This window comes from Stegodyphus dumicola, chromosome X2 (genome assembly GCF_044657685.1).
Source record: "Stegodyphus dumicola isolate Sdum_Otavi_A_Nest chromosome X2, ASM4465768v1".
NCBI lineage: Eukaryota > Metazoa > Arthropoda > Arachnida > Araneae > Eresidae > Stegodyphus > Stegodyphus dumicola.
Window position 1 is genome coordinate 11,159,335 of NC_140781.1, and position 12,270 is coordinate 11,171,604.

Genomic DNA, 12,270 nt, shown 5'->3' on the forward strand with positions numbered 1-12,270 from the left:
CATTGAAAAGTGTAAAGTTTTTTTCCAATTATGACATGCGATAAGACCTCAGTCAGCTACTGGCTGTTCATTCATGTTGCGAACGGAAAAGCTGAACACGAGCAAATTCAAGTTTACGACCTCTGTGTCTTGTATATTTAGACTGGAGGGGGGGGGAAACCAGCAGCAAATACGAGGCAAGCGTATTCACATACACAGGCCTTCATACTCTGACTTCATCATGACTAATTAGTTACTTAAAAGAATTTTTTTATCAAATGTGATACAATAAAGCACTGCTTATAGAAGACAACTCAACAGTAAATTGGGTTAAATTCTGAAAGCGAATAATAATATTAAAAGAAAACATCTGAAATTTCTTGAAAGAGAATTACAATAATACTTTCTACAGCTTACAGAAAAAGCTACACTGTTAAAAGATCCATTCTCTGTTGTTTAAATGCATTCTAAATGAAATACAAGATGGAAGATTTCTTGTAGAAGATTTCATAATAAAGTTACTGTTTTAGTGTGCCATGTTATATTCGTAAATCAACATGCTTTCCTTCTGAGTTTTACGATATTCTTCACCATATTTCTGCAAGACTGGATTTTCAATGCTTCTTCATATCAAAAGTATGAAGTAGCCTGGATGTTGATAATGTCCTCAAGCATCTTCACAGAAATGTTCACCTGTAAATTTTGAAGCTGGTTAATTGGAAACAAGTCAGATACCACATAACTTTAGAATAATACTTTTTTTTTTGAGAGAAAGTAGACCAATTTATAAAGCTCTTTCTTCAGTTTGTTGAAAAAAAGGGGCCTTGTTACGAATATGATATGGAATACAAATTACACAGCTATTATTAAAGGGCCTTGGAACTCAAGAAAGTTACCAAAATACTATGATGCAATACACTAATTTAAATTGTTAGTTACTAGAGCATATAATATGATATATTTAACATTATAACACCAGACCCAGATTTACACTGGCATATTTTTCTTAACACTGTTTCAAGTACAAGCTCATAACAAAGAAAATCAGGAAAAACCACAAATATTGGATAAACAAAGCATTGAAAAGATCACTACCACCTTCCATATAGTCTAGATAATTTTGTTTGTGCACTTAGCTGAAGCATGATCTATAGATGAATTAAAATTTCTTACAACTTAATACATATTGCCTTTCCCCACAGACTGTTTCCTTCAGTTTAACTAGCAATGTAAAATTTGATGATTACACTGTAATATCCTAGCTAAACTAGAATTCCTTGTAAGATAGTTACTGAAGAACTATGTAGCAACTGTTCGCTGAATTTTGTAAGTAACAAATCTAAAGGGTTAAATTACCCTTTATTGCAACTCAAAATGAATTAACAGTTGGCCTCTCTCAGGCATACAATAAGCCTCCACTTGGGATTTAACTCAAAACCGAAAATATAAAACTAATCTAATGCTAAATAAAATTAACCACCTAAAGCTGCACAGAATCAAGTTGGATTGGAGTTGGCCCTTAATTAAAGATTATCGGCATGTGCTAACAGGCATGAAGAAGTACGGCCATAGAATAGTAAGCTTAGGGAAACAAAGGAGTGAAATTAGAATTTATAGGAAAGGGCTGTTCCAAAGTAAAAATAACTGTTAGAAAATTAAAGTATAACCCTACAACACCATTTCATCTTTAGGAAGCTAAGAGTAAAAATGAAGACAGCACTCTTTTAAAATATACTTTCTAGAAAATGAAATCCACATACCATGCTCCTGTTGCAATTAGAAGAGAATTGGTGTTCTTTAATGATGCAAGAATAGGTTCACCTAACAGAAAGCTTGCAAACATTGCACCGCCATGTATTGATAACATACAAGACACCCAACAAGCCAATGGATGCTTTCGAGAAAATAGATGGGCACCTAGAAAAGAGTAAAATGTATAGTTGTAAATGTAATTTATCAAAAACAAAACAATAAAACTCCATTTTCAAACATATATTATCCATGTAGCATATAGGTTATCTCTAACCTATTACAATATACTTAAAATGAAACAATGAAGAAGAGATAAAGATGAAATGCCGCTTTTAAAAGTATCGCACTTTCCTTTCATTTTAGTTTTGATATTAGAAAATTACGGCTAGAGCCCACCACTCAGGGAATGATATATATATTAAAAAAATTTAACTTAACCTTTTATTCCGTTTAGCATTTTAATCACAAATTTTTATAGAAAAAACATTCAAAATTCTGAAACAAAGTCTCAAAACAAATGTAATAGAAGAGTTTTACATAACATATGTTGAAGTGTCTAATTTTTTGGGTGCGAGATTCGGCAAGATATATTAAAAAAAAAAAAAAAAGAATATTTTACATTTTATGCTGATTACATTAACTGCAAAATTTTAAAATTTACTTTTTAAGTGTATAAAAATGAATGCCATGGGAAAATGATTTTCTAAATACCAATCAGATTAGCTTCATTATTCTATAATCATTTACATACTGCCACACAGAACTAATTGTCTTCCTCAGTTTTTCAACCAAAATTTCCTGGACTATACTCTTGATGAATTCTTGGACTGTACAAAGTGTAGGTCATTTGTCATACAGCATAATCTGGATAAATTTATAATGTCCCAATAACTGAATCATTACTTCTAAATGATTCCTAAGATCCATTTATTGCTTTGGTGGATTTTGTATATAATACTCTCGCATGGCGTCTGTTAAGTATTCTGGCCATAATGCAATATCGTTTATAAAACTCTTAGTTTCATCATTACTTTGAGATGATTTTAAATTTATATTTTCTCCTTTTGTTTCATCTTCATAAATGGAATTGCTTGGTTTTTTCCTGCTGGTCTTTTTGCAGAATAGTTTCAGACGCAAATGATGTTCCTGGAGTTTGAGCAGGTGAATTTGTGAAAATGATGACGATTGTTATAATTGTTCTCCATCTACAGTTAAAAATTTGTCCAACAATCTTTCCATTTGTTTTGCCACTTTATCTCGATCTACTTTTCGTTTTCTTTTTCACTTCCACTTAAATGTTAATAGTAACTCATTTTAAAGACCACGTACCTATGAAGTATTTGCAATCAAGTCTAGGTATTTAAGTCTTAATTGCACAATTTTCAATCACAACTCACATAAGATGCAGTTCAGGAGACACTGATTTTAAATAGCTATGTTTGACTAGGCATGTGCCTAGGTTGCCTAGGCCTTAGTCCGCCTCTGCATCTGATTAATTTTGCAGCATTCAGTATATTCTCTGCATTACAGTTAACTTCAACTCCAGAGAAGAAACAACATTTCTGCATGCAAATCTTATGTGAACATGATGCATACTTGCCAACCTTTGACACTCAAAAATCAGGAGATTTTTCTCAATGTTAAAAAGACTTTTTAAATGATAAAAATATAGTTTTTAATAATGAATTATCTTTAAATAGTAACTAATTCTTAAATGCAAGCAACACAAAAATACCTTACAGATAAAAAACATTTTTATTACTTGCATCGTTTAAGAAAATAAAAAAATAAAAATAAAAAAAAAAAAAAAAAAAAGAAAAAAAGACACTTTAATCAGTTTTCGTACAAATGTTATAAACAGTGGCAGATTTTGCTTTCTTTAAGAAACTTCCTAGCTTTGTTCATAGCAATTGCCATGTAGGCCTGCTTTGACTAATAAAAGTTTTTCTAATGTGTCATCGTTAATATTAGATCTAAATTTAGTCCTCGTTTTTGCAACAACACTGAAAATCCTCTCACACTCCGCATTACTATGGGGAACTGTCAAGATGGCCAATATAATTCTAGACAGTTCACTATATTTTAAAATTCCATCAGCACCTTTCAGTTTTCCAATTAAACTCCACTGGGTATCAATCCTAGCTGATTTTATAAATTCATTCAAGTTTTCTAATTGTAAACTGCTGTTATGCAGCTTTTGGAACTGTTTCAATTTTTCCTTCCTTTTAGAACTCCTTTCAAGATAATAATAAATATCAACAAGGTGTTCATCCACATTTATTGGTAAAGAAGCTACCCCTTTTTCAGCTGCTAAATTTAAGAGGTGACAGGTGCATCTCATAATCTGCAAATCTGAATTTTTCTTTCTTAAGATGCCTGCAAGCCTACCAATACTGGTGCATTATCAAGTTTTAATAATTAGCTGTGCTATATTAAAGCCTGTCAAATGTCCTTCTAAAGTGGGAACAGAAAATAAACTGCACTCAATTTCTGAAGACTCTAGATTAAAAAAAGAAGCAACAATTGGATACAGTTTTGAATCAGTATTATTGCTTCCATCCGTAGAGAGGCAGAACGGAGTTGTTTTAATGCAATCAATAACTCAAGATTTATTTTTCAAACCCATTTCTTTAACAATTGCACCTGTTTTGGTTTTTACACTTGAGTATTTCTTAGCGATTTCCCGATCGGGAAATATTTTTCTAAATAAAGCTGCAGTGTGATCCGATGCATTCAGTGGCAGGTAGTGCTCAAATAAAAAGGCAGAGAACAGACATTCTGCATTAATAACTTTTTGGTCCTTTGTTTTCAAAGAAAAATTTAATTTTCCATTTTTTTTTTCTCCAAAACAGCTCATGTTGTCCTTGTGTACGCACATGTTTGAGAACATCCACCCTTCCACCATGCAAAATCGAAAAATCGTAACGACAGGCAGTACACATCTCAAATTTATTACATTTCCTTGAGGAAATAATAGAAGGAAAGTCAACTGTGTACGATTTTTGAAACGTATACGAGTATTTCACCTTTCTCGCAGACATAACAAAAGATTATAATTTCTAAAACTATATCTCAAAGGCATGTGTACTCACACAACTCAGAACAAAATGAACGAAATAACTAAAGAACATCCAAATAAAAGCTTGCTTTGTCCTCATTGGCTAATATATGCCAGATGACACACAGTGAAGCTCGATACCCATTGGAGAACTGGTGAACGATGTTTCTGGATACGTATATTCTCTCACTCACAAAGCAGAAGTTATCTAATTTGCAAGGTTTTGTTTTAAATATAATCTAGAGAAAATTCAATTGCTTTCAGACGTCCAAAATCTTTTATTATTATTATTATTATTATTTTGTTTTTGTTTATGTAAGAAAGTATTAAGCCAAGTTCCATAAAAATCATGAGAAATTTTAAGAATAAGAAAAAGTCGGGAGAAATATATCGTAAATCGGGTTGGCAGGAGAGCGGTCGAAAATCGGGAGAGTTGGTAACTCTGATGATGGATGAATGAAAACTTCCTAAGTTCGGTCAATTTCTTCTGAGTAATTAAAGATGTATGGTTGTGCACTGTCATGATGGAACATAACTCCCTTTCTGTTGGCTAATTCTCATCGCTCTTTCTGGATTGCTTGGACAATTCCTTTCCAATCCCACCAAACATTCAACATAACCTTGTTTGGTGGCAACCCAATCTTTGAAGTCGCTTGTGGAGAGCCACCCAGCCTTTGACCATGATCTCTTGCGTTTGATATTCTTGTATTTCACCCATTTTTTATCGTCTGTAATGGTGGCTGGTCCTTCATTCACTTACAGCATTCTAACCGTTTTGCAGCATTTTTACCTTTTTTATAGTAAAAAAAGCATCACATAGCATATTTCTTCAAATATTTCACTCATTTCCAAATCAATATAACTTTTTACACGGGCAATGAATTAAACTATCTTCACAAACAATGGAAGATGAATGTCACCTTTTAAGCACATGTTTGTTTGAGAAAATCGGGCGAGTGTTGCCAGATATATTGGCATCAACACTATCTAGTGGCAAAAAACCGTGGAAACTTTTTACATGACCCAATACATATAATTAAATTTATAAGACAATTTCAGAATAGAAACCATTTGTATAATAGTTAAAAAAGTTCACCTAATTTTTATTTTACATAAAAATAAAAATTATACATAAATGAATTTACTAAACCAGTACCTTAATTTTGTAAGTTACATGCTGGTCATTGTAAGTTACATATCTGGTCAACAAGAATCAAATCCCACAGATAAGTAATCCTCTATATACTATTTTACCTGTTTGAAGCCTGTAGTTAAAGAAGCTTTGTATTATGAAAGTAAAAAATAGTTCCAATGTCATTATTTTTCTGTACATTCAAAATAATCAGCAGTTAAAAAAAATTAAAGAAAAACTTTTAAAATATATTTTAATTAGAAATCATAGTCCTAAATTCATACTAGATTAGCCCAGTGGTTCATAAAGTAAGTGTTAAGATTAATAATAATATGAAAGAATATTATTAAACCATAATAAAGAAACTGTGAGATAAGAAAAGCATGGTAAAAATATAGTTACGGGTGCCCCTTGGCGAAAATTGGCAGTATATGGACACCAAGTTTGTGCAATTTGACTTGTTACCTTGGCTTTGTATCTTCGCCGCTACACAAAGACAAAATAAGAAGTCAAAGAATTGCACAAACTCGGTATCCATGTACACATCAACCTATTTTCACTTAAAAAAATTCGGAGAATTGCCCAAACTTGGCATTGTCCACTCCCTTGATTATGTCTATGTCCATATCGATCTACTTTCACTTAAAAAGTCAAGGAGCAGCCAGTTCTATACTAGAGCCAAACAAAAAATATATAATCTCAATAAACTACATTTTAAATCAAGCAATGAAATAATATAAAAAAAGGAAAGTCATCTTAGCAGTACACAAAGGAAATATCCACTTATCTTATTTAGAAATTTCTGTCTCTTCAGTCAAACAAAATTCCTTAACAGCATCCAAAAACTTCCTAAAATTATCTGAACTAGAATCTGTATACTGGAGTCACCACATAAATTCACAAAAATAAGAGCCAAAAATATCCTCTGTAGTGCCGGTATCCTCCGAAGTTCAACCATATAATGGCTACTAACTAAACCTTTCATTTACACACCAGTCAATTAATGCTTTTTCCCCTTTCATTCCAAATCGTACAGAAATTCAAATTTATCTTACCACGTTCAGCCATTTTACCGTGTAAACCACAAAATAACCAACATACTTCCAAACACAAGCCCTTACAAATCTTTTCCCATCATTCAAATTCACCACAATCACGTAACCAATTACGTCATAATACAGTTTCCATAACATTCAACGGTACTTTTCCGTTTCAGCACTGCAAATCTCGCCAAGCAGACTATATTGGCGAAAACACACAGTTTACTCATAAAAAATGTTGACAAATGTTAGTTCTAAGAATTTTTTATTTTGAAGGTATAAACATTTTAATGTCGTTTAAAATTTTGTAAAAAAGCCAATAAATTTGTAAAAAGACATTAATTTAAGAATTTATTATGCTTTCATGGTTCAACAAGCTGATTCTCTGGTTCATATCACGTGACCCAAAGTGATCTCATGTCACCTAAACTATGCTACAAAAATCTAATTCTCTCAGTAATTATCTACATTAATTTCAGGTTAAATCTTAATTTGGAATACAAGTTTAAATGCAAGAATTATTTCAATTCGTACGAATAGCTTACTCAGAAATTAAAACCGCAGTGCTTTACTTCGTTAGTGCATTCTTATTATAATGGATGAATTTAACCCTCGACTTTGCCTTTTCTATATTTTCGCCGTTGGGTGAGCGGTGTGATTGCATACTAAGTGACTTAATTACTGCCCACGAATGGCCTTGGGCCATAAAATTGAACTATCTTGTAAAAATTCTGTGTAACTGTATGCCAGTATTGAAAGAAACAATCAATCTGATAAAAAATGGCTGCGACTTGTTTTGAAAATGTAAAAGTACAAGGTTACCAGGGAGGATATTTCATTTGGCATCGGTTGTACCATTACTGGCAACTTTATCGCTTATGCCGACAAAACGGAAAAGTACCCATTCAACTACTCAGGTTACCATACCATAAATGACACAACAACTTAGCGATAATTCAAGGGGCACCCTTAAACATACTCTAACTGAAAAGCATTAATGAGTTATCACATCATCATAAATTGACCAACTCCCTATCATATCTTATAAAAACTTATTTATTTAGCTTCACCTCCAAATATCTGAACTAGTCACCAGGTTACAAATGCCTGTAATAATTTATTTGCAATAAAAGCAAGTTCACAGATCATAATACACAGCAAAACTTGTTCCATGGATTATCCAGCTTCAACTAATCCCACAATCTTTTGAAGTCTATGAAATGAATAGTCTATTACTAAAAAAACAGGCCAACAGGCCATATAATTTACTCATATTTTCTTCATCTTTGTAGCATAAGCTTGTCAAGCTCAGTAACAAACATAAATTGAGGTAAATAAAAGTATGTTATCATATATTTAAATGTTTAATTGAACCCGGCTTGCTTTTAATTGTTAGTAAAAAACAATATATATTTTACACTTATTCTATAATCTTCTCTATGTCAAGTGAACTATAATGCACAAAGACTGTACATAAAAAGAATGACGTTATTGTTATCAAATATAATAATAAGAAGAAAAGTAGAACAATACAGCAACTACGAAAATGAATGCTTCCAACACAACACAAAACGCAAAGACTGTACATAAAAAGATAAATTACTAGTAACCAGCAAGTGATACAACAGCTGAAAATTTAAACTCAATAAATGAATTTGTAAAGAAAAGTGAACTTATAACATAAATGACAAGTTTTTCTCTTGTGCAAAGAGTAAAACTGTATGTATAAGGTACATGGCTACCTTTTCTAAAAATGAGAGGCAATATATTTCCATTTTCTGGATAAGGTAGTCCTTGTGACCTTGAGGAACACCAGCTGAGCAATTGATCTTCTCAGAATTTCCAAGGAAAAGCTCAACAATTATGAATTAGTGCTCTCTGACGAGGAGAGGCATTGCTATAAATTAACAGAAATGAACCCACTTTAAAACAAACATCACTAATCTGTAATTTCATATTGTTATGGTTAAGTTACCATAGTTAAGAAGTGATCGTTTTTATACCAACTCATCACATAAATTGTCCTAATGACAAATATTGATACCAATAACGTTCAGTTGACATGTCATCATAAACAATATCCCAGTATATAAAATCATGATTATCAGAAAAGAACCTATCAGTCCAATCTCAGTTCTAGTAATACAATGCCAATATTTTCTGAAAGTGCAAAGGATCTGATACAGTTAAATGTATTCATATAAACAGGTGTCTTATATGCAGATCATTACTAACTAACCTTTCACACTATTCAGCAAGACACAGTTTATTTTATATGCCATTAATAGCTAACTTGCTGAATTCCTCGAAAGTGCTTGTTAGTACAGCAAAATAATAGCTCAGGTCACAATATAACAAATCACAGATTGTTTGCATTTTCAAAGATTTTTACTTTGTGCAAATTGTTTTTAAAAAAAAATGGAAGGAATTGACTCAAGGTGTTTGAAAACGGGCTACAGGCTTTATTTTCTGAAATACTCAGGAAATAAAACATTTTCTACACCTTTGTAAGTTAAATATGAAAAATTCTATACCTTTACATGTAAAATTCTTTAAGCTTCCACTTTAAACCACAATCCAGCACATATCATTCTACTGGAATAACATATTTTCTAATATTGTTCTTGAACTTCAGGAAGCAATTACAAAACAAATATAATTTGTTTTGCCAATTAATAAAACTGTGTTGTCCAAAAGAGTATGAACACAGTAAACAGTCTCAAATTTCAAATGCTTACAATTCTTTGAATTTTGCAAGTAGTACATAACTTTCTGCATTAGTGCATAATGAATATGTACCTTATTTCGAGAAAATTTGTATATAAAAGCAACTAGAATGAATACTTATGGAAATCAAGTGTATAGTCTTTATAACAAGTCTTTTTTTTAAACTCTCTGTCTAACCACTTTGGCTCCTTTAATTATGCTATGACGTTTTACTTCAATTCCCCCCCCTTTGTTTAATTTTCAAAAACTGGGAGATATAGCTAGTTAATTTAAATATTAGAGATCATTTCTAAGAAAAAAATCGGTATTAATAATAAAAATATAACAACTCCAAAGATAAGGAAATGGCACACATTACAACATTCTAAAGTGATTAAATGCAGCCAACATAAGAGTTATTTAACAATATTCAGTTCTGTTTTGATCAGTGAGAAATTGGATAAAAATTTATCTTATCCCCATTGCAGATATGGATAAAGAAGAAATTATGTTAATTAATATTTTCCAGGATGATAAAGTACTTTTATTAGCATAAAATCAATAGCATTAAAAAAAAAGCTTTATAATTTTAAAAATCAGATCTGAAACAAGTTTATAAACATGAAATTTCTCAGCTGCAATTTAATTTTTCTATACTGCAGATAACTAAAAATAGCTCTAGGAATTTCTTCTTTGATATTTACAAGTATAGTAACAAACTATGAGCACAATAACATAATTCTGAGCATTTTTCCTCTGAAGGTGAACAGGAAGAAAAAAGTAAATGCTATTTTATCATGCTATCAGCAACAAGATATTTTAAGAGCAAATTTTTAAAATTATAGATAACAAAGCCATTTTATCAGCAACAAGATTTTTGAAAAACAAATTTTAAAATTTACAGGTAACAAATAGTTTATTCATTATTATGGATTTGCTTTTAATTTCATTATAACAGCTAGTCACCACAAGCAATAATAAACGTCAAAACAAATTCATAGATGCTTATTCTATGAAAAGATCTCAAATACCAACTATTTAATATTATTTGAAATATGACTATCAGTATACATTTATCCAAGTATGTGAATTATTTTGTTTAATTTTTCACACTAACAGCCTATTTTTTTTTACACTAATAGCCTTTAATTTTGCACTCAGTGGGAAATACTTCAAATCAGCTTAATTAGGAGTAAGGAAAAATAGAAAACACTAACATCTAATCTATACCAGTGATTTGAAAGATACTCAGTAAACAATCAATAAATCAAGTCCTTCACTGTCTTTCAGACTGCATACTTAAATTAAAAAACTATAAGAAAAAAACTGAAAATGTGTAAGAAATGTTAAAAATATTAAGAGCAAAAGATAAAAACTTCTTTGTGTTAGGAAACAGCATTAGTGGACAATGATTTTCTATTAAAACTCTCAACTCATTATTTAAAACAAATATGATTATTTACTTATTGATATTTAAAATTAAAATACTACTAACTTTTTTAGTGTAACTGAATGTTTATAAAACACAAATGCTATTATGGTATGTATTCACAACAATAAAAAGATTCTAATCAACTTAACCAATGATGTTAATGTACCACACTTAGGTGAACACGAAACATTTTTATAAATAGCACTTCCTCAAACCTCTTAAGTTTTCAAAGCGAAAAATTAACACTTTAAAAAATGTAATATTCCACTACCTTACAATTATGTTGGCAACACAATTACAATTCTAAACTTTTAGAATATAAACTGCTTAACGCCTGGTGCCACATATAACTAGAAAACAGCAAAAAACCTATGGTATGTCACACTGTGGGATAAATACAAGATACAAATAAACAGAATGAAACGATACAAGAAAATACTTCGAATACCAATTCCTTTACTCAAAATTTGGTAACTGCGGTAACATTTCATTTACTCAAAGGGGCAAAACATGAGTACGATGCAATACAGAAAAGAGAAATTGCAAATCATTCGTGTTGATCAGATTTTAGATTAGAGTACCGAATTTTTATTCAATGCAATCAAACCTTTTATTATATCATAATACTTACCGGCTTGCAAATCTTCTTTAACGTACATACACATTATTATACAATGAGCAAGTTCAAAGTAGGGAAACATGTTTAATTTTGACACTTGATTTGCAATTTCTAAAAATGCTTCAGGATCCATGATGACTTTTTATTTTTGTTTTGATTACACAAATGCTGATTTTCAAATATCACAGGCTAATCTAAATTCAGAGGGATGAAAAAGAAGAGGGAGATCACTCTTCAACAACGGACAAAGACCAACACATATCTGCGACTGCGCAAATGATGCCAAAGATCACAACACAGAATGCGGTTACCAGATTTTTGCAGCTAAAAAGTACGCTTAAAAACTTGGGCTTTTTCAGGTAAAGTCTTTTTATAAATTGCATTGTGTTAAAAATATGTGTATTTAATCTATAAAGGGTGTAGAAATTTTAAGAGGAAATAGATAATTTAGTGGGAAATTAAAATAACTCTCCCCTTCCAATATAGTTCATGTCTGTTGCTACACGACTGCAATTAAATGCGGGCTCTTGATACAAAATAATGCATGAATTT

At 31.1% G+C, this 12,270-nt stretch overlaps 1 protein-coding gene across 2 annotated transcripts in view; it reads right to left on the reverse strand.

The window, feature by feature from the left end:
- LOC118201304 (trimeric intracellular cation channel type 1B.1) overlaps positions 1–11,993 on the reverse strand; it is a 48,865-nt gene extending 36,872 nt beyond the window's left edge. The window contains exons 1-2 of one of the 2 annotated variants that reach the window (XM_085809492.1): positions 11,731–11,993; positions 1,740–1,896 (exon numbers count right to left, since the gene is read on the reverse strand). In XM_085809492.1, coding sequence (XP_085665618.1) covers positions 1,740–1,896; positions 11,731–11,851 — 278 coding nt within the window. In that variant the 5' untranslated portion in view covers positions 11,852–11,993. The remainder of the gene's footprint in view (positions 1–1,739; positions 1,897–11,730) is intronic. The other variant, XM_035373389.2, reaches the window with a different exon arrangement.
- Between the last annotated feature and the right edge of the window lie 277 nt (positions 11,994–12,270).